Raw genomic sequence first — 20,017 nt, forward strand, 5'->3', positions numbered from 1 at the left:
GCCGCGGCCGCGACCGCGGCGGCGGCGGCTCCGGGGGGTCCGGCTCCGGCGCGTCGGGCCAGAGCGCGTCCGCCGCCGCCGCGGTCGCGCTCGCGGCGGCGCTCGCGGCGGCGAACGCGGCGCGGCGCGCCAACGCCGCTGCGGACGCCGCGAACGACGACAGCGCGGCGGCGAAGCGAGAGATCGACCGTCTCGACGCGGCGGCGCGACGGATCGAGTCTCGCCGCGCGTCGCTGAAGCGACAGCTGGAGGAGGTGGACGCCGCGGACGAGGACATTCGACGGCGGCGGCGCATCGCGGCGGCGAGACTCAGCGGCGGCGCGACCGGCGGCGCGACCGGCGGCGGCGCGGTGAGTAAGTATCGGTGGACCGCAGCGGCGGCGGCGGCGCCGGCGGCGCCGGCGCGCGACGCGAAGCTGTCGAAGCTCAAAGCCGAGTTGGCGACGATGGCGACGCGACGCGCGGACATCGACCGCGAGATGGCCGCGGCCGCGGCCGCGATCGCGGAAGACGAGATCGCGAGGAAAAAGGCCGTGCTCGAGCAGCGAAGAGAGGCTCGAGAGGACGCGGCGCGGCCGGCGGAAGGAGGCGGCCGCGGCGCTTTCGATTCGGCGCCGCCGCCGTCTTCGTCGTCGTCGACGTCGACGTCGTACGTCAGTCCGCTCGTGATGTTCGCCGCGTACCGCGCCGGCGGCGACGCCGTTCTTCAAGGCGACGTGTACATCCCTCCCGCGGTGCTGAAGAAAGGCCGAGGGAAGGCGCGCGTCGGCGGCGGCGCGCTGAGCGTCACGGAGAAGAACGCTCCCGGGGTATTTTCTCAACGCGTCGACGCGTCGCGCGCGTTGTGTCCGTATGACCTCCGAGGACTGTGCCACGACCCGAAGTGCCCGTGGCAGAGTCGAGACGATTACGTTCTGACGCGCGAGGAGAGAAAAGCCGCGCACGACGTGTTTAGTAGAAGTAACGGTCGTGTTCGGTCGGGGGGTGACGTGTTCAGTGTTCGGTCGGTTATCACGCCGCACGAGAAGTACCCCGAGTGCCTCGCGTTGCGGTCGATTAACTTCGACGCGAAGCCGTTGAGACGACACGCGACGACGAGACGTAGGAAGTGGCTGCTCTCGAGCCAAGGGAAGGACCCGCCGGAGGTGAAGACGCCGCTGTACAACTCGCCGTCGGTCGCGAGGTTGGAGGGAAGGGGCATCGGCTGCGTCGTGCGGTCGGTCGTCGCGCGCGTCGGCGAAGAGCCTCCCGAGCTCGCGACGCGGGGGTATCGATACTTCAACTGACGACGCGAGCGCGATTGTTTTCTTTCGAGGCGACGACGACGACGACGACGGCATGTGCGTATGTACACTACAGCACTACTTAGATCTTACAGCAGTAGAAATTGAAACGTATCGGAAATGTAGACGAACGCGCTGTTCGTGCGCTTCCGCGCTCCCCGCCCGGGGAGGTCGTCTCGGCTCGGTGTCGTTCACGCCGCGGGCTGGACGGCTCTGCGGAACCGCCCGTAGTTGCGGTTATCCGTCAGATCGAACGGGTTAACCGCGTTCTCTTCCCAGTTCGCGTCGCGGCGGAACCGCCCGTAGTTGTTGTTGTCCGCAAGGTCGAACGGGTTGAACGCCTTCTCTTCCCAGTTGGCGTCGCGGCGGAATCGACCGAAGTTGTTGTTGTCCGCGAGCGAAAACGGGTTCTTCCAGTCGAAACCCGACACGGGGGCCATGTCTTCGGCGGCGGCGACGTCGGTCTCTTTCGCGCCGCGGCGGAACCGTCCGTAGTTGTTGTTGTTCTCGAGGTCGAACGGGTTGAACGCCTTCTCTTCCCAGTCCGCGTCGCGGCGGAACCGTCCGAAGTTGTTGTTGTCCGCGAGCGAGAACGGGTTCTTCAGAACGAAACCCGACACGGGGGCCATGTCTTTGGCGGCGGTTTGCGGCTTCTCGCGGCGGAACCGCCCGACGTTCGCCTTCTGCGTCACCTGCCTCAGCGCCGCCGGGTCGCCTTTAACGAACCCGTCGTGCGAAAACTCGAGGCGCGCGTCGTCGTCGTTGCCGAGCTTGTGGAACCCGTAATTGTTCAGCTCACGCTTGAATCCGTTGATGTTGACGCGCGCGGGGAACACCGGGAGGACGCCGACGAGCTTCTTCTCGAACGCTTTCGCGTCCTTGACGACGAAGGATTTGCCGTCTTTGTTCCAGGAGACGACGTCGGACGCGGACGGGTCGCTCACGAGCGTGTGAAGCTTCCTGCGACGGCGACGGAAAGATGTTTCGGAGGGTGAGAAAAAAAAAACACGTGGTCGTCGACGTGCCTGTCGACGTCAACGGGTTGCCTAGGCGCCAGAGACGCCGCGGACGCGCGCGTTCGCGACGGATATCGTCGCCGAGCGCGTCGAGTCGCGAGCGGCGCGCGCGATTCGACGAACGCCGCGTCGCGCGCGACGCGCGCGACGCGCGCGCGAGGCGTCGCGCGCGCCGAAAGTCGCGTCCGACTGCCGACGGCGCCGAGCGACGCGTCTACGTCATCGGCCCGGTTGCCCAGGTGCCAAAGACGCCGCGGAGGCGCGAGTTCGCGACGGATATCGTCGCCGCGCGCGTCCCATCGCGAGCGACGCGCGCGATTCGACGAACGCCGCGCCGCGAGCGACGCGAGCGACGCGCGCGCGCGGCGTCGCGCGCGCAGAAAGTCGCGCGCGATCGCGAAAGACGCGACGTTTCGACGGCACGGGCCGGGCACGTAAGTTAGTGCGGGGAGAATCGAGGATCGAGGGGGAGCGCGCACATTATGAACGGCGACACCTTGACGCGATCGAACGCGTAAGGGTTGCACGAAGGGCGGCGAGCGTGAAGGTGCGTGGGGGCCATCGTTTGTGGAGTGTCGTGTGCGTGCGTGAGGTGGTCGGGCGTGCTGTAGTGCGCGATGGGTGCGTGTGTTTTCAGGACTTAAACGTCCCGCGAAAATTGAAACGCCGAGACTTCGCGCCAAGTTTACGAAAGGGCACGGTGCTGAAAGGTGCCCACGAACCGTCGCGAAAAAATCGTATGCGCGTCAGTCTGAAATTAATACGTGCCTTCGCCGTTCGCGTGCCTCCCACGAATTCAAGGCGCCGTCCACGGTGGCAAGCACGCCGTGCCGTTACTCTCCCGACGACACTTATCCGCGCGCGCGTGCCCGCACAGACACGCACACGCACACACTCCGCGATGGCCGTCTTCCTCGCCGCTCCCGCGTCGCGCGCGTGCGCGACGCGACGAGTCCTCGCGCGAAGCGCGTCCGCGACGGCGACGCGCGCGCGCGCGGCGCCGCGCGTCGCCGCGCGTCGCGAAGTGAGATCGTCGTCGTCCGCGAGCGCGCGCGGCACCGCAGATCTTCTCGGGTTCGGGTTCGCGCGCGCGGCGTCCGCCGGACGCGTCGCGCGCTCGTCCGCCGCGGAGACCTCCGGCGACGCGGAGACCTCCGGCGTCGTCCTCCTCGACCCTCCTCCCGCGCCCGCGCCCGTGCCCGCGCCCGCGGCGGCGCCGGCGGCGACGACGACGACGCCGCCCGTCGACGCGTCGCAAACGTCGCTTCGACGCGTCGCGCGACACGTCCACCGCGAGGCGGAGTACGTCTTCGTTCGATTCTCGCTCCTCGCGACCGGCGCGTTCGTCCTCATCGGCGTCTGCGCGTCGCTCGCGCTGTCCGCGCTGCTGTTCAGCATGGGCGTCAAGGAGGTGCTCTACGAAGCCGTGGGCGCGTGGATGCAATTCTCGCCGGTGGGGCTCGGTGCGTTCTATCTCACACTGGTTCCCATACGACCGCGTCGGCGTGGTGAACGCCGTTCCTTAAGGACTTTTCCCGGCGTCTCTCTCCGCCCAGGGTCCCTCGCTTTCAATACCCGACCGCGACGCCTTTCAACTATTACTGACGCCTTTCAACTCCACCCCGACGTCGCGAGAATAGTCACCGCCGCCGTCGGCGCGCTCGACCGCTTCCTCCTCGGCATGGTCTGCCTCGTCTTCGGCCTCGGAAGCTTCGAGCTGTTCTTAGCGCGAAGCTCGAGGAAGGAAGAGCAGCAGCTCGCGAAGCGCGTGAACAAGCCGCTGTGGCTGAGAGTGCGGAGCATAGACGACTTGGAGCACAAGGTTGGCGAGATCATCGTCGCGGTGATGGTCGTCAACCTGCTCGAGATGTCGCTGCACATGACGTACTCCAAGCCCGTGGATTTGGTGTGGGCCGCGCTCGCGGCGTTGGCGTCCGCGGGCGCGCTCGCGCTCCTGCACTGGAGCTCGGAGAATCACTGCGGGAAGGACGACGACGCGCCCTGCGCGGTGCACTGAGTCGTCCTCTCGCCGCCGTTTGTAGACGCGTGCGCGCGTTCGTTTGTAATTTCAATTTTCAAGTCTACCGAAAAAACCGTTTTGCGTTTGCTGCTATTTTAGGCTACTACTCCTCGTGAGCACCTCACGCGTCCGCGGCGAGGAGGTGCGGTCTGGCGCACTTCAACACGATGACACGCCCTGCGCGGTGCACTGAGTCGTCCTCTCGCCGCGAGAGCATCGAATCGTATGCGGCGGCGGCGGCTACGCGCTCCTGTTACGAAAGTACTCCTGAATGTGCTCGCGGACCAGCGCGGCCGCGGCGGCGACTTGCTCGGGGGCGCCCTCGATGACGCAGACGCCCTGCGAGTCGTTCAACACGCGAATGGACGCGCCCGTGCGCTCGCGCAACGAGCGGATGTTGTTACCGCCCTTTCCGATGAGCCGCGACTCCGCGCCGGCACACGGGATGGTCTCCCTCGCGACGCCGACGACGGAGCCGGCGGCCGCGCGGTCCGCCCCAGGCGGGGCGCCCATCACCGCGACCTGCGAGATGATCTCGCGAATGGCAGCGGCGGCGCCCTGCGCGCCGGGTCCGATGACCTCCGTGACGCCGTGCCCGCGCTTGAGTTGGATGCACACGCCGAACCTATCCTGCAAGTCGCGGATCGTCCCGCCGCCGTGGCCGATGATCATTCCCTCGTGCCCCGCGGTGCCCTCGACGATGACGACGTCGTTCGCCCCGCCGCCCGCGGCGGCGGCGGATTGCGCCGCCGCCGCCGCGGGTTCCGCGCCCGCCGGCGCGCCGCGCGCCGGCTGCTTCGCCGGGCGCTCGTCTTCACCTGGTCCCGCGTTCCCGCGCTCTCCCTCTTCCGCGTACGCCGTGTACTTCGCCGCGCTGCCGCGGCACCGATCCGCGGGGTACTTGGCCGCGTTCTTCGCCATCTTCGCGCGCGTCGCCGCCGCGAGGTCGACGCCGCACCGATCCGCGAGGCGCACCAAGTACAGCTGCACGTCCGCGAGCTCGTCCTCGAGCCGCGCTCTGTCCTCGCGCGACCAGCTCGGCAGCCCCGTCGCGCAGTCGTCGTCGCCGCGCCACTGGAACAGCTCCGACACCTCGCCGACCTCGCCGACCATGGCGAGGAGGACGTTGCGAGGCGAGTGGAACTGATCCCAGTCGCGCGCGCGCGCGAACGACGCCTGTTCGCGCCTCAGATCCTCCAGCGTGACGCGCGCGTCGAAGCCGCCGAACGCGGGAGGCGACGGTCGCGCGGCGGCGTCGGCGTCGGCGTCGGCGTCGAACCGCGCGCTGAGCGTCGCGTCGCTTCGGGATTCGGAGAGCGTCGTCGTCTTGGAACGCAGTTCGATCGGTTTGTTTCGGCTCTTGTTCACGCGGATCGGCGGAGGGACGTGCGGCGCGGGATCGTCGACGTTCCTCGGCGCGTCCGCGTGGCCGTTGCTCCTGACGTCGAATATCATCTTCATGTGTTTCACGCCGGCGGCGAGGAGGATGTCGGGGCATTCCTTCGCGAGAGCGTCCACTTTGCTTCCGGCGCCGTACCAGTCGTGGAGGGTAAGCTTCGACTCGGGGTGCGTTCGGTACAACTCGGAGATCACGAGGCTCGCGAGCGTGCCGCACGAGCCGGTCATGTCCGCGATGGCGTTCGCGTAATACCGCGGATCAATATATCGCGGAGGAATATTCTCGTACCCTTTAGCCATCGTGGCTCACCTCTCTCGCGCGCGGGAGTGTTCGCCCGTGCCTCAGATCTGGAAAAGCGGGTGCCAAAAAATACTGTATTTTTAGTAACAGGCTCGCGCCGCGCGTGCGCCACCGTCCTCCTATCGCATCGTCCATCCACCGTGCCTTGATCCATCACATCGCCCTGTACGCCGCCAGGACGTCCTCCACGCGCCCGAACGCCTCGTCGAACTCGCCCTCGCCGACGCCGTGCTCCGCGTACTGATGCAGATACGCGCCCGCGTGCTTCATCTGAGGGCCGTTCCATACGAAACAGATGGTTCATCGGTCAGTTGAAAGGTGGCGCGATCAAATGTTGAAACCGAGCGGTGGGTGAAAAACGTTTTTTTTTAACCTGATACGCCCTCGCGAGCATCCGCCCGATCGGCGGACACGCGCTCTGGCAGTTGCTCAGCAGCGTCAACGACGCGTCGTACCCGCAGAATCGCGCCCCAGAGTGCGATACAGACAGCGGCGACGGCGTCCACGTTGGGAACAGCCGCGGGTCGGACAACGCGCCGACGTCCGCGTCCTCCGCGCCCTTCCCTCTTAGAAACGCCATCGCGGCGAGGCACCTCGTGACGACGCGCCCGCCGCCGTCGCCGCCGGGCTCCACCCCCCAGTCTAACCCTTCCTCCAACGTCGTCCCCGTGAGTAACATCTGCCGCGCGCGCTTGATCAGCCCGGGCCACGCGAACGTCGTGAAGTCCACGCTCGTCTGCGGCATCATCGGCACGGACCGCAGCGACAGAAGACGCATCGTCGGGTCGCAGCACGCCCCGCGCGAAACGTCGTGGAGCAGCATCAGCTTCCGTCCGCATCCCGCGCCGCCCGCGGGTGTTACACCCCTCGCGACGCTCGGGAGTAACACCCCCGCGAGCTGCGTCGCGGCGACGCCGTTCATGTCGTCGAACGTCGGCCGCTTAATCTTCAGCGCGCCGACACACGCGCGATGGAGCTGTTCGTTTTGCACGACGCACACGCCGTCCGACACGTTCAGCAGCGTCGATAACGTCAACAGCGTGTTGTAGCACTGCACGATGACCTCGCCGCTCTCGTACGGCCACACGCAGTGGTTCAGGATCGTCGCGCCGCGGTGCTCGTCGCGGATCGCCTCGGCGACGAACGCGCCGAGGCCGGCGCCGGTGCCGCCCGCGAGCGACTGCGTCAGGAGGAATCCGCCGAGGTGGTCGCATCGCTCCGCCTCGCGTCGAACGAGCTCCAGGGCTTCGTCGCGCACGAGGCCGCCGTAGGTGTTGTACCCGCGCGCCCAGTTGTTCCCGCTGCCGCTCTGGAACGCGAGCGCGCTGTTCGCGTCGTACCGCCATCTGTGCGACGAGCGCCGCGCGCGCTTGAGCGACGACGCGATGACTTTCGGTTCCATGTCGATCAACACCGCGCGCGCGGTGGGGGAGGAGGAGGAGGAGGAGGAGGAGGACGGCCTCGCCGCGCCGTCGCCGCTGCGGAAGAACGCCTGCGTGCGTGCGGTGGAAGAGAGAGAGAGAACGAGTGCGAGAGGTGAGATGCGCGAGCGCGGGGGATGGACGCGGAGGAGGAGAGCGCGGCGCCCGCGGGCGAGGAGAGAAGTCGGCATCTTCTCTCTCGAGAGTGAGAGAGAGACGACGCGCGCGCGCACCTCGTGAATCTCGTCGCGGACGCTCGGCGACGACGCCGCCGCCTCCCTCGCGAGCGTGTCGAACAGCTCGCATCCGACCTGGTTTCCGCACTGCCCGAGCTGCACGGTCACGACCGAGCCGGGCATCGTCCTCCGCCGCGACCCGTCCTCGACGCGCCGTCTGTGTGGTCGCGCCGCGGTTCAAACTCTGTCGTCCTCGACTCGTCGCTGATGAAGGCGAGGTGCCGCGTCGTGCTGGCATATCGACCGACCATTGATCGAGGAGGGGTTCCGATCAAAAAGTGCTGAAAGGGTTTTTTTATCGCAAGAACCGATCAAAAGCTGAACGCAGGTGAAAGAAAATCCACCTTCTGGTCAGCGCTTCGTAGGAACGCGCCTCTCATCACTCGTCGATCGCGCCCCGACGCTCCGCCGCGCTCATGGTGGACCCGACGCACGAGTACAACCACGACACGTGCCCCGCGTGCGCCGGCCACGGCCAGGTCGCGACGAGCGACGGCTTCGCCGCGTGCGCGTCGTGCAGCGGCAGAGGCGCGTGGGCCCCGCCCGCGTCGTGCTGCGCCGCGCACGACAAGGGCGGTAATAAAGGAGGATGCGAGACCGGGCACGGCGCGAGCGACGCGAAGCCCAAGCCGCGGCTGCGGTCGCACGGCGCGTTACCCGCGGCGAACATGCGCGAGCTCCTGACGCGCGTCGACCTGGAGGACGAGGACGGGAACCTTCTCGACGCGGCGAGCGCGTTCGAGGGGAAAGTCGTCGCGCTCTACTTCTCGTCCGCGACGTGCCCGGCGTGCGCGAGCTTCACGCCGAAGCTCGCGCGGCTCGCGACGGATCACGCGCGCGACCTCGTCGTCGTGTACGTCGGCGGCGATCGCACGGAGGCGCAGGCGGAGGGGCCGCACACGCGGGGGCGCGGGTTCCTGCGCGTGCCGTGGCGATCGGTGCATCGCGAGGTGTTGCTTCAATCCTACCGCGTGTTCGCGATACCGCAGGTGGTGGTCTATCACCCCGTGCGGCAGAAGACGGTGACGACGTGGGGGCACACCGCGATCAGGCGCGTTCTGTTCTTCTGTGCCGCGCTCGCCGGTCCTCGAGGACTTTATTACTTCCCGGCTCGCCGGTCCTCGAGGACTTTATTACTTCCCGGCTTCGTTTTCTCTCCGCGCATGCACCCCTCGGTTTCGATCCCGACGCACACGCCTCGGCGCCTCACGACTCCACCATTCACGATTCATTCACGACATTCACCTCACGACTCCACCGTTCTGACGCGCCCCCGAACTCCACCCCGACCTCGTCGCTTCGTACTATGGACCCTCCCTGACCCTCAGCGTGAACCCGGGGAAGTGCGTCAGCGCGTGGAAGAGAGGAGAGACCGGTTACTCGTTGCTGGAGATGCTCACGCCGAGCTCGTGTTCCGGCGCGTACGACGGCGTGCCCAGCGTCGTCTCCTCGCAGTCGACCGGATACGCGAAGTGATATACTTTAACATATGATACTATGATATATGTTATACTATATGATATATGTTATGATAGTTACCCTCTCGCGTACGTCCCCGGGGCGTCGTCCCGCGGCGGGTTCGCCTCCGTCGGCGACCCGTCGATCTGCCGAATGGCTTCGTACACGCCGACGCCCGCGCTCACCGCCAGGTTTAAACTCCGGACGTGGTCCTCGTCTATGGGTATCCGGCGTATGCCCCCGCTCCGCGCGCACGCGTCGTGCGCCTCGTCCGGTAACCCCGTGGTCTCCGCGCCGAAGAGGAGCCAATCGCCGGGGAGGTACGCGCCCTCTTCCGCGTGCGGCCGGGCGCCGAATTTGCTGAGGGTCGAGGTCGGGGTGGAGTTCAAAGGCGTCAGGGGTGGAGTTGAAAGGCGTCGAGGTGTGTCGGGATCGAAAGCAGCGAGGGGGTGGGCGGAGAGAGACGAACGCCGGGAGAGAAAGTCCTCAAGGAATCGCATGCACCGCGCCGACGCGGTCGTATGGGGACCAGCGTGATGGACACAGAACGCGCCTGAACGCGACCAGACGACCGGGGGCCCCGAGGTCGACGGACCAGTACGCGTAGAACGCGTCCCAGTCGTCGTGCACGCGCACGCACACGCTGTGCCTGCGACGGGCGGGAGGAGATGGACGATGAGCGGGATGGACGGAGGGGCGCGACGGCGACGGGGAGGGGGGAGCGCGTATCGATCGATAGATCAATCGGTCGATCGGTCGGTCTATCGATCGGTCGAACGCACCAGTAGTCGAGCCCCGCGCGCTTGAGCTGGCTGTCCTCTAACGTGAACCCTAACGGCCCGACTAAGTGCAGCGGCACGCGCGACGCCGCGCACGTCCGCGCGATCGTCCCGGTGTTCCCCGGGATCTGCGGCGAGACGAGCACGACCGCGAGGTCCGCGCGCTGATTTTCCGCCGCGAGCTCGACGCCGTCGCGGCTCTTTCCGGCGAAGAGGTTCGCCGCGCCGCTCCCGCTCGACGCGCGCGGCGTCGTCGCGTTCGCATCGCGCGGCGCGGGAGTCGCGCGGTGACGCTTCGCGAGGAGCGCGTTGAACGCGCGCGGGAGGACGAGGTACGGCATCGCGCGCGGCGTGCGGTGCGGTGCGCTCGCTCATTCATACACCGTTGCCCTAAGCTCACGAAACCCCCGAGACTCGACTCGTCCGCGTCCGCCAGCTGTACAACGTTGTACTCATACTCCGCTCGCTCACGGCGTCCGCGGCGGGGTCTTCGGCCGCGCCGTCGCCGGTCTCGGGCTCGCCATCGCCGCGAGCGCCGCCCTCGCGGCCCTTTCCGCGATGCTCCTCCCTCTCCCCGGCGGCGCGACGGTCGAGCTCTGGTCTTCCCGTCCCCCCTCGCCGCGTCGCCGTCGCGCCCACGCCGCCGCCGCCGCTTTCTTCACCGAACCGCCCCCTCCCCCGCCGCCGCCGTCGCCCTCCGCGTTCTCCTTCTCCGCGCCGCGCCGTCGTCCTCGTCCGCGCGGCGTCGGCGTCGGCGGCGAATAGCGCTCCCGCGGCGTCTCCCCCGCGCCGAGTAACGCTCGGTTCGCGCGCGTTCGCATCGCCGCTCGGTACGCGCGCGTCGCCGCCGCCTCCACGGTTGCGTCCACCTTCGCGCGCGCGCGCGCCGCGCTCGCGCTCGTCGTCGCGGCGTCCGGCGCCGGCGCCTTCGTCCGCGTCGTCGCGCTCGCCGCGCGCGTCTTCACCGGCGTCGCGAAGATCTCGCGCGAGGGCGACGTCACGACGAGCACCGCGTCCGTCGCGTCGTCGTCGTCCTCCTCCTCCTCCTCCGACTCCGCGTCGAAGAGACGCGTCGCTCGCGATGTTGACGAGAACAGCAACGACGCCGCGGCGGCTTCCTTCTCCGCGGTCGCCTCGAGCGCGACGTGCTCGAACATCTCCGCCGCGCTCGGTCGCGACGGCGGCGGCGACGGCGACGCGACGGGCGCGGCGTTCGCCGCGCGGCGCGCGCACGGCTGACATCGCGTCTGAGCCGTGGTCGTCGTCGTGGCCATCATCACGGCGAGCTCGTGCCTCAGCGACTCGTTCTCGTCTCGCAGCGCCGCGACCTCCGCCTCCGCGGTCTTCGCTCGGAGGAGCGCCGCTCGCAGCCTCGCCTCGGGGGTGTCTTCGAACGCGAACGACGACGCGAGCGCGGCGGCCGCGCGCGGCATCGTCGCGTCGTCGTGCCTCCCCCCGTCGCGCCAGATGGAGTGCGGCGCCGCGCCGCGCGAAATGCCACGCCAGCGCAGCGCAGCAGCGCGACGAGCTGCTTCGGAGTTTGAAAGGCTCGCTCGTTTGGGCGGAGGAAAGAGACGCGCCGCGCGCACTTCATAACGCGCGAGAGGACGGCCTGATCGTCGCTTCGCGCCGCCATGAAGCTCGATTTCAGCGTCCTGGACGCGCCGACGCGGAAGATCGACGCGGAGATCGCGGAGTGGTGCGTCCCCGCGCGCGATCCCGCGCGCCTCGTCGCCTTCGCGTCCGCCCAGCCCTGAGATCTCGCGCCTCGAAGAGGCGACGACGACGACGACCGCGCGCTGACCTCGCGCCTCCCCACCCCCTCCGCATCGCGCCCCCCAACCCTTCCCTCGATCGCAGCGCCGCGGAGATCAACTCCGACGTCCACGCGCAGAACTTCAAGCTCCCGATGGTCGAGAACGTGCGTCGTCCCTCCCCCGATCCCTCCCCAGCGCGCGCCTCGACGTCATTTCTTAGGGTTGCCAACGGACGCCGCGCGCGAGATCCGACGACCGATCGCCGACCCCCCCCCGCCTCCATCGATCCTCCCCCCCATCCCGCAGTACGACTCGTTCCAGCGCGAGGTCGTGGACTACGTCAAGCCCAACCACGGCACGACGACGCTCGGGTTCATCTTCGAGCACGGCGTCGTCATCGCGGTGGACTCGCGCGCGTCGCAGGGGCCGTACATCTCGTCGCAGACGGTAAAGAAGGTGATCGAGATCAACCCGTACCTCCTCGGAACGATGGCCGGCGGCGCCGCGGACTGCCAGTTCTGGCAGCGGAACCTCGGGATCCAGTGCCGCCTCCACGAGCTCGAGAACGGCAAGCGCATCAGCGTCTCCGGCGCGTCGAAGCTGCTGTCGAACACGCTTTACGGCTACCGCGGGCAAGGGCTGTCCATGGGGACGATGGTCGCCGGGTGGGATCTCAACGGCCCGGGTCTGTACTACGTCGACAGCGACGGCACGCGGTTGAAAGGGAAGCGGTTCAGCGTCGGGTCCGGGTCGCTGTTCGCGTACGGCGTGTTGGACCAAGGGTACAGGTGGGATCTGAGCGTCGAGGACGCGTGCGAGTTGGGGCGAAGGGCGATCTACCACGCGACGTTTCGAGACGCGTTTTCCGGCGGCACGGTGAGCGTGTATCACGTGGGGCCGGACGGGTGGACGAAGATGTCCGGCACGGACGTCGGGGAGCTGCACTACGAGTACTACCCCGCGGATCCGATCGCGACGGAGGCGGAGGCGGAGGGAGGGGGGGAGGAGCCGGAGAGCATGGAGACGTCCGAGCAGAAGTGAGGGTCGCGAGTGGAACGGCGGACGACGGCGGGGCTGTAACGAAACTCCTTATTTCTCGGAACTGCCGCTCTCGTTTCTTCGACCACGACGCGCGTCCGTCGTTCGCACTGTGCCGCGCGCGCGATTGGGACGATACGATGATGACCTTGCTCTCGCGCGTCGCGGGCGTGATGTTCTCCTCGCGCGATTCCCTCCGCGACCACACGCCTATCGCGCACCTCTCTCCGAAAACGCCCGAAGAAGAGCGTGCTCCTCCGAAGTCGCGATACGTGGGCGTGGTCGCGGGCGCGTGGAAGAAATCAAAAAAGACTTGGGTAGCTCAGCACGGCGGTGAGCTAGGGAGATTCCCCACCGAGCTCGAAGCCGCGGAGGCGTATTGCAAAGCACTGGGGTTTCCCGAACCTCTGCTTCGGGTGGAGGGCGAGTGCGGAAGAGCGACAGTAAAACGAGAGCGACTTAAATACGAGCGGCCGTCTGACTACAAAGCTGCTCCCAAGTCGCGATACGTAGGCGTAACCGCGAGTGGCAACTGGAAGACCGCGAAGAACAAGTGGCAGTCGACGTTCCGTGGTAAGTACGTGGGCACTTTCGCGACGGAGGAAGAGGCGGCTCAGGCGCACGCGGACGCGAAAGGCTGTCCGGGCCCGGTCCTTCGCGAAGGCGGCCTTCGCAAGCGCAAGAACCCCGACGACGCCGTTCTGGAAGCCGAGGAGGTCAAGGAGGTAGAATCCGACGATGATGATCGCGATGAGGTCGTCATCGTCGAGAAATTCCCCGACGTCGGCACGCGCGTGAAGAAACGCTTCGGGTCCAAGTCCAGTCGCCGGTGGTGCGAGGGCGCGGTGACGAAAGTCGACGCCGGCGACGACGCGCCCGTGACGGTGACGTTCGACGACGGCGACGTCGAGCGGCTCACCGTCGCGCGGTACGAATGCGAGTGCGTCGCGCTCCCGGCGTCGCGCACGAAGAAGCTGAAGTGCGTATACTGTGCGCACGTCCTGTCGGTGACGTATAAGGAGACCGAGCGCGACGACTTCACGTTCGAGTGTCCGTACGAAGGATGCGGGAGACCGCTGCGCCTCCCTCGAAAGAAAGAGTGAATGAATAGTAAGGTCAGGGCTCGCGTCGTTAATAAAGATACGAACGAGACGAACACGACTACTTCTTCTCCTTCTTCGCCTTCTTGTCCTTCTTCGTCTTCTTCGCGTCGCGCGACCCCCCGGGCGACCGGCTCCTCGATCGACTCCTCGACCCGCTCCGATCTCGCGACCGCTTCCCCCCGCGGTCGCCCCTCCCGCCGCCGCCGCGATCGCCGCCGCGATCGAGCCCGTCCTCGATCAGCTCGTCCAACAGCGCCTCGCCCTCCTCCAACGCCTCCCTCGCCTTCGCCTCCCTCGCCGCGAGCTTCGCCGTCCACTCCGCGAAGATCGCCTCGCACTTCTCCGGATACCCCGGCGCGCTCTGCCGCCCGTCCTCTGTCGCGTCGCGCCCGCGGACGGCGCGGATCCAATCGCGATCCTCGCCCAGCGCCGCCTCCGCCTCCTCCCACGTCGTCGACCCTCGCACCTCCCTCCGCGCGCTCTTTATGAGCCGCGCGAAGTCGTCGAGCGCCCTGGCCTCGCGCTTGGCGTCGACGCGCGCGCGCTCCTTCGCGCACGCGACCGCGTCCGCGCACGCGCGCGCGAGCGACGCCTCCGGAAGCGGAAGCGACGATCCCGGGTGAGGTTGATTCGTCATCTTATCGCGCACCGCGTCGGCGAGCGCCGCAACGTCCGTCTCCGCCGTGACCTCCATCCCGCCGCACGCCACTCTCGCGGTCTCGATCACGGCGTCGCGCTCCTTCGCGGCGTCCGCCTCGAGCTTCTCCTGCGCGTCCTCGTACAGCTCCTTCGGGCGGCTTCCGCTGAAGTTTTCGCACGCCGCGATGTACCGCAAATCGTCCGAAACCGACTTCGCGAAGGTCCGCCACGGCATCCTCAGCGTGATCAACCCCGCGCCGACGCGCTCGTCGATCATCTCAACAAACGCCTCGCGGTTCTTCCGTTCCGTCCGCAGCCGCTCGATCCGTTCCGTCTCTCGGTCGTCCGCCTCTTTCTTCTCCAGCTCCTCCATCAACGCGACGAACGTCTCGAGTCGGTCGACGCGATCGCACGCGGGCGACCTCGGATCGTTCGCGCACTGCTCGTGCACTTTCCTCCACACGCTCGTGACCTTCACGCCGCGCTCTACGAGAAGTTCGCGGTACGCCGCCGTCGTCTCTTTCCTCCGTATCCGCCGCTCCTCGCGCTCGGTCGCGCGTTGGTCGTCGAGGAACTCGCGAAATAAATCCTCGCGGTCGCGCGGCGTCTTCACCGCGAGCCACCGCGCGTCCTCCACCAGGTCCTCCGCGATGTCCTTCAGCCGCGTGCTCTGCGTCACCCACCCGAGCTCGTCCGCGCGCTCGCGCAGCATGGTCTTGAACGCCTCGCGCGTCGCCTTCTCCGCGAGCCGTTTCTCCTCGCGGTCTTGCTTGGCCTTTTGCGTCTGCCACTCGTTGAAGCACTGTTTCTTTTCTCCGAGCGTCTTGAGCGCGCCGTAGCGTTCGTCTTGGATGATGAGGCGCATCGCGTCCTCCCACTTCATCCCCGCGGTCGCGTTCTTGTCGCTGAGGAGCTCCTTGAAGGCGTTCTTCGCTTCGTCTTTGTTCGCGTACGTTCGCGGCGCGGCGGACGGAGCGGCGGCGGCGGCTGCAGGAGCGGCGGCCGGAGCGGCCGGAACCGCCGAGCGACCGTTCGCCCTCGGCTTCGCGCCGCCGCCCCCGCCCCCCCCTCCCGCCGCGGCAGCCTTCACCGCCGCCTGCGCGATCGCCGCCGCCTCCCGCACGACCCTGAGCTCGTCCGGGATCTGCCACTTTGTCTCCTTCGTGTCCTTGTGGTAGTAGTACGACCGTCCGTCCGCGGCGACGTGCTCCCTCCATCGCGTCGTCGCGTCCGCGCGCTCCGTCGGCGTCATCAGCGCTTCCGGCTTCTCGTACGTGCTCTGCCGCGTGAGCGCGTTGAAGAAGTACTCGCGACCGTCCGCGCCGCGGTGGGCGGTCCAGTCCGCCGCGCCGGGCGCGGGCGCGGGCGCGGCGGGCGGGATCGGCGGCGCGCCGACGCCCGCGGCGGATCTGTTGGCGCCGGGCGGCCCGGGAGGCGTCGGGAGGGTCCCGGGGGGCGTTCCGCCGGGCGGCGGCGCGCCAGCCCCGGGCGCGGTCATCCACGCCGGCAGCGTCGCGGCCCTACCGCGTCCGGCCATGGCGCGAGGGCGCGTCGAACCCTCTTAGATCTCACCGAGCGCGCCGCGGCCTCGGCGATCGGATCAGTGCCGCGATAATTCGCTTCGATCGGCTTCCAGTCGTCCGTCTTCAAGTTTTGCTTTGTTCGTCGACTGACTCGTTGTACTGTAATCCTTCTTATCCGAAGTAAGATTCGTAACGCGACTGCGACTGATCGAACGAGCGCGTTTAAATGTAATAATACAGTACGGCATTCATCTCCCCCTCCCCTAAGCGCATGATGCGGTTGTTGGGGGACTACTTCCTCTTCTCGGACCCCGCGCGCCTCCTCTTCGTCGTCTCCGCCTTCTCCTACGGCGTCTTCTTCTTCTTGCTCAGCGTCTCGGACCTCTTCTTCTGCGTCTCCGCCTTCTCCGCCACGGTCTTCTTGCTCAGCGTCTTGCTCAGCGTCGCGAGCATCTTCTTCTTCGTCTCCGCCTTCTCCGCCACGGTCTTCTTGCTCAGCGTCTTGCTCAGCGACGCGAGCCTCTTCTTCTCCGTCGCCGCCTTCTCCGCGTCGGTCTTCTTGCTCAGCGTCTTGCTCAGCGTCGCGAGCATCTTCTTCTTCGACGCCGCCTTCTCCGCGTCGGTCTTCTTGCTCAGGTTCTTGCTCCGCGACGCGAGCCTCTTCTTCTCCGACGCCGCCTTCTCCGCGTCGGTCTTCTTGCTCAGCGACGCGAGCCTCTTCTCCTCCGTCGCCGCCTTCTCCGCGTCGGTCTTCTTGCTCAGCGTCTCGATAAACTTCTCCTTCGACGCCGCCTTCTCCGGGGCGGTCTTCTTGCTCACCGTCGCGAGCATCTTCTCCTTCGACGCCGCCTTCTCCGCGGCGGTCTTCTTGCTCAGCGTCTCGATCCTCTTCTCCTTCGACGCCGCCTTCTTTCTCTTCTTCAGTCCGCGCGTCCCCACCCCGGGCGCGTTCTTCGACTGGCCCGTCACCTTCCAGTACTGCTGCCCCTCCTTGATCCTCTCGGAGAACCACGCCGCCATCTCCGGCGTGATCTCGAGCAGGCGGCCGTCCTCCATGAACTTCGCCAAGAGCGTGTCGAAGGTGCCCTCCGGCCCGCCGAAGTGCACGAACAAGTCCGCCATGCTTCGGATGAAGCGCTCCGTGAGCCATTGCGTCGACCTGATGGACGTCGCCAAGCACATGTGACCGGACTTGGTGTGGACATCACCGTCCAGCTCGGGCCACAGGGCGCGCTCCGCGGGCATATCCGCAGGGCAGTGCTTCGCCATCCATTCGCGTGCCTGTGAACGGTCGGGGGAGGAAGGGGCGCGCGCGTCAGTCAGAAAACAAGATCGGGGCGTTGCAGCGCAGCGTCGTCGAAAAAGTCGAGGGGCGTGGGAAAGAAGGAACTCACCGGCCGACCGAAGCCCCCCGCGCGTTCGGGCGTCCCGCAGGCGTTCAACGCCTCGACGATCAAGTCCTCGATCAACTTCCTCTCGCGCGTCTCGACGCCTTTCAAGATGATCTTGCCGGCGTCGTGACGCCCTGGCCAGGGAATCATGTTTGTCATGAGAAACGAAGGCGCGCGAGCGCGACCGGCCGCGGGCGTGTCACCGATGTGAACAAAAAACCAGTCCCAGACGTCGGAAACGAGCCGCTTCCCGTCGGCGCGGAGCTTTCGCAAGTTCCCGCGGAGTCCGATCCCGTCGGTCTCGAAGTGCCCGATGATGACGTTGAACTCCTCCTTGAGGCCGCTCTCGTTCCACTCCGCGTCCTCGGGAAGAAGAATCCGCCTGAAGTGCAGCTTGCGGCCGAGGAACTCGCCGATGGCGTCGACGAGTTTCTCCAAGTCGCGCTGCGCGGCGTCGAACTTTTCCTTCGGAGAGAGCTTGCACGACGGATCCGCGCGCGCTTCGAAGCGGTCGCGGATGTCCTGGACCGTGGCATTGAACTTCTTTTGCTTCGCGCTCGGTTCAACGACGCGCGTCCTGCCTTGCGCTCTCTTCCTAGCGACCATGGTGGCCGAAGCGCGCCTGTGGACGAGCGGCGGAGGACGGACGTATGGTGACGCGCGAAAAAAACGGCGATGGCGAGATTCGCGGAAAAGCGATCGAGGCGCGGCGAGGGGAAGCCGCGCGCGCGTCGGCCGCGGTCGCGCGCGTCCGTCGCGCGCCCGACGGCGCCGCGCGCGCGCGCGCTTGGATTCGACGCGGGGAAGGAGTCGAGCGCGCGCAACTGAGGGTGCGCGTGCCGCGGGGAGCGAACAGTGACGGACCGCGCGCGGAGCGGCGGTTCGGGCGACGAAAAAAAAGCTGTCAAGTTCGCGTTCAGTTCACAGTTCACAGCTGTACGTGTACACGTACACACTCGTCGCCCCGACGCGTCCTCCTCGTCAGTGTCTCGCCTAGGATTGGAGTCGAAGCCGGAGACGTATTACGCTCGCTATTCCTAAAACGGGTTCGTCTTCGTGGACACCGGCGGCGCTTTCGCGACCGCCTTCGCCGTGACGTCCGCGAGATGTCTGCCCTTGTGATACAGCTCCGGGCACCACCGGCGCTTGTACTCGTCCCTCGCCTCGGTCTCCGCGTTGAACACCGCGTTGAGAAAATCGTCGCGCGTCGTCCCCGGTCGCGCTTCCCAAATCGCGCGATTCCGACGCCGCGGCTTGAACACCGGCTCTTTCCTATCCTCGAAGTCGCTCCTCCACAGGCTCCGCGTGGCGAGTTCGCCCTCCTCGCGAACCGACGCCCACCGCCCGAACCGCCGCGCGTCCATGCGCGGGTTCCCAAACTCCGCGTCCCAGCGCGCGAGTTCAGTCTCGAGCTCCAACGCGAGCAGTTCCTCTTCCAGTTCGCGCTTAGGGCCATTCCATACAAGCGAACGTCGGGGTGGAGTTCAAACGCGTCAGTTGGAGTTGAAAGGCGGCGAGGGCGGGCGTTGAAAGCGAGGGGTGGGCGGAGAGATGCGCCGGGAAAAGTCCTTAAGGATCGGCGTTCACCACGCGGACGCGGTCGTATGGGGACCAGTGTATAGAACGCGCCTTAACGCGTCGTCGTCCAGCCGCGGCGACGCGAACGCCGCCGCGTCCACGTTGTGCATCAGAAACGCTCCCCTCAGGTGCGTTAACCCGAACCGCTTCAGCGCGGCGAACACGGGGGCGTACTCCGAGAGCCCCGCGACGGATTCCTCCGTGAGATGCTCCGCGGTCTTCGAGCGCCACACGAGCTCGACGACGTTTGATGATTTTCCCGCGAGCTCGCGCTCGACCCAGTCGTGCGATCCCCACACGTCCGTGATGACCTCGCCGTTCGGCCCGCGTCGCGCGCTCAGGACGCAGTACGTCGCCGCGCACTTCCGCATCGTCTCCGCCGCGCGCTTCGCGTGGGCGATTACCTTGCGGTGCGTCGCCGCGCGCCACTCCCCGTCCGCGTTCGCGACGGCGATCTGTCTGCGGCGCTTCTTCGCGCCGACGTTTCCCGCGACGTCGCGGCACGCGCAATCGCATCGCGCGTCGCGGCAGGTCGCGCTTCTCGGGTGGCGGTCGTGCCCGCACGCGACGCACGTCACCGACGTCGGCGGGCGTTTGCCGCCGCCGCCGCCGCCGCCGGCGGCGGCGGCGCTCGAGCTCGCCGGCGCTCGCATGCGGCGCGCGGGGGCGAGTGATGAAGATACCTCGGCGTAAACAACGCGGTTTTCTCAGAAGAGCCGGCTCCGCTCCGCGCCGTCACGCATTCGGCCGCCGCGCGAGCACGGCGTCCGCGCGCGGAACCCCGAGCGCGGCGTTCCCGCGCGCGAACGCTCCCGCGACGCCATGGTCGTCCAGGTCCCGGTCATGTCGCAAGGTACCCCCACACACACACCCCGGCGACGGACGTCGCGCCGCCGTCCCTCGACCCGCGCGCCGAAACCCGCCACCCATCCATCGGGTGCCCTCATCCAGCGCCACCACCGCGAAAAGCGCCCTCGTCGACACGTCGACATCTCGCGTCCACTCACCCTCTTCTCCTCCCCCCGCGTCCACTCACCCTCTTCCCCTCTTCTCCGCCTCCCCCCCCCCCCCCCCCC

The 20,017-nt window shown here is 67.4% G+C and overlaps 13 protein-coding genes across 13 annotated transcripts in view; 6 read left to right on the plus strand and 7 right to left on the minus strand.

Moving 5' to 3' along the window:
- MICPUCDRAFT_48161 (uncharacterized protein) overlaps window positions 1-1,052 on the plus strand; it is a gene marked incomplete at its 5' end in the record, with an annotated part of 2,379 nt that extends 1,327 nt beyond the window's left edge. Inside the window, 2 exons of the mRNA XM_003061003.1 lie at window positions 63-850; window positions 897-1,052. Of these exons, the coding sequence (XP_003061049.1) occupies window positions 63-850; window positions 897-918 (810 nt within the window). The 3' untranslated portion in view covers window positions 919-1,052. The remainder of the gene's footprint in view (window positions 1-62; window positions 851-896) is intronic.
- Window positions 1,053-1,326: 274 nt separating this feature from the next.
- On the minus strand, window positions 1,327-2,904 carry MICPUCDRAFT_48162 (heat shock transcription factor). The gene is made up of 2 exons (XM_003061272.1): window positions 2,779-2,904; window positions 1,327-2,243 (listed from the first exon to the last, which is right to left on the minus strand). Exons 1-2 carry the CDS (start codon window positions 2,859-2,861, stop codon window positions 1,475-1,477), a joined length of 852 nt encoding a protein of 283 aa, XP_003061318.1. The 5' UTR covers window positions 2,862-2,904; the 3' UTR covers window positions 1,327-1,474.
- Window positions 2,905-3,200: 296 nt separating this feature from the next.
- MICPUCDRAFT_60938 (uncharacterized protein) lies at window positions 3,201-4,386 on the plus strand (the record flags this gene model as incomplete). The annotated part of the gene is made up of 2 exons (XM_003061004.1): window positions 3,201-3,762; window positions 3,940-4,386. The coding sequence occupies 2 exons, from the start codon at window positions 3,201-3,203 to the stop codon at window positions 4,314-4,316; spliced, it is 939 nt and encodes a 312-aa protein (XP_003061050.1). The 3' UTR covers window positions 4,317-4,386.
- A 173-nt stretch (window positions 4,387-4,559) lies between these two features.
- On the minus strand, window positions 4,560-6,017 carry XTP3A (xtp3a-related NTP pyrophosphatase; the record flags this gene model as incomplete). Its single annotated transcript, XM_003061273.1, has 1 exon — window positions 4,560-6,017. One exon carries the CDS (start codon window positions 6,015-6,017, stop codon window positions 4,560-4,562), a length of 1,458 nt encoding a protein of 485 aa, XP_003061319.1.
- A 154-nt stretch (window positions 6,018-6,171) lies between these two features.
- On the minus strand, window positions 6,172-7,798 carry MICPUCDRAFT_20062 (uncharacterized protein; the record flags this gene model as incomplete). Its single annotated transcript, XM_003061274.1, has 3 exons — window positions 6,172-6,288; window positions 6,392-7,510; window positions 7,673-7,798. 3 exons carry the CDS (start codon window positions 7,796-7,798, stop codon window positions 6,172-6,174), a joined length of 1,362 nt encoding a protein of 453 aa, XP_003061320.1.
- A 282-nt stretch (window positions 7,799-8,080) lies between these two features.
- On the plus strand, window positions 8,081-9,204 carry MICPUCDRAFT_28445 (uncharacterized protein). The gene is made up of 2 exons (XM_003061005.1): window positions 8,081-8,726; window positions 9,004-9,204. Exons 1-2 carry the CDS (start codon window positions 8,092-8,094, stop codon window positions 9,149-9,151), a joined length of 783 nt encoding a protein of 260 aa, XP_003061051.1. The 5' UTR covers window positions 8,081-8,091; the 3' UTR covers window positions 9,152-9,204.
- A 69-nt stretch (window positions 9,205-9,273) lies between these two features.
- On the minus strand, window positions 9,274-10,061 carry MICPUCDRAFT_8460 (uncharacterized protein; the record flags this gene model as incomplete). The annotated part of the gene is made up of 3 exons (XM_003061275.1): window positions 9,274-9,493; window positions 9,693-9,776; window positions 9,916-10,061. Coding segments are annotated over 3 exons (450 nt in total), but the record flags the coding sequence as incomplete, so codon positions are not given.
- Window positions 10,062-10,379: 318 nt separating this feature from the next.
- MICPUCDRAFT_60943 (uncharacterized protein) lies at window positions 10,380-11,345 on the minus strand (the record flags this gene model as incomplete). Its single annotated transcript, XM_003061276.1, has 1 exon — window positions 10,380-11,345. One exon carries the CDS (start codon window positions 11,343-11,345, stop codon window positions 10,380-10,382), a length of 966 nt encoding a protein of 321 aa, XP_003061322.1.
- A 165-nt stretch (window positions 11,346-11,510) lies between these two features.
- MICPUCDRAFT_60944 (uncharacterized protein) lies at window positions 11,511-12,769 on the plus strand. Its single transcript, XM_003061006.1, has 3 exons — window positions 11,511-11,611; window positions 11,773-11,833; window positions 11,976-12,769. The coding sequence occupies exons 1-3, from the start codon at window positions 11,547-11,549 to the stop codon at window positions 12,708-12,710; spliced, it is 861 nt and encodes a 286-aa protein (XP_003061052.1). The 5' UTR covers window positions 11,511-11,546; the 3' UTR covers window positions 12,711-12,769.
- A 78-nt stretch (window positions 12,770-12,847) lies between these two features.
- On the plus strand, window positions 12,848-13,810 carry MICPUCDRAFT_60945 (uncharacterized protein; the record flags this gene model as incomplete). The annotated part of the gene is made up of 1 exon (XM_003061007.1): window positions 12,848-13,810. The coding sequence occupies one exon, from the start codon at window positions 12,848-12,850 to the stop codon at window positions 13,808-13,810; it is 963 nt and encodes a 320-aa protein (XP_003061053.1).
- Window positions 13,811-14,299, plus strand: MICPUCDRAFT_63592 (uncharacterized protein; the record flags this gene model as incomplete). Its single annotated transcript, XM_003061008.1, has 1 exon — window positions 13,811-14,299. One exon carries the CDS (start codon window positions 13,811-13,813, stop codon window positions 14,297-14,299), a length of 489 nt encoding a protein of 162 aa, XP_003061054.1.
- A 1,288-nt stretch (window positions 14,300-15,587) lies between these two features.
- Window positions 15,588-15,788, minus strand: MICPUCDRAFT_9813 (uncharacterized protein; the record flags this gene model as incomplete). The annotated part of the gene is made up of 1 exon (XM_003061277.1): window positions 15,588-15,788. A coding segment is annotated over one exon (201 nt), but the record flags the coding sequence as incomplete, so codon positions are not given.
- Window positions 15,789-16,182: 394 nt separating this feature from the next.
- Window positions 16,183-19,594, minus strand: MICPUCDRAFT_48167 (uncharacterized protein; the record flags this gene model as incomplete). The annotated part of the gene is made up of 3 exons (XM_003061278.1): window positions 16,183-17,253; window positions 17,367-17,985; window positions 18,999-19,594. 3 exons carry the CDS (start codon window positions 19,592-19,594, stop codon window positions 16,318-16,320), a joined length of 2,151 nt encoding a protein of 716 aa, XP_003061324.1. The 3' UTR covers window positions 16,183-16,317.
- Window positions 19,595-20,017: the final 423 nt, after the last annotated feature.

Source organism: Micromonas pusilla, assembly GCF_000151265.4.
Source record: "Micromonas pusilla CCMP1545 genomic scaffold MICPUCscaffold_9, whole genome shotgun sequence".
Taxonomy (NCBI): Eukaryota; Viridiplantae; Chlorophyta; class Mamiellophyceae; order Mamiellales; family Mamiellaceae; genus Micromonas; species Micromonas pusilla.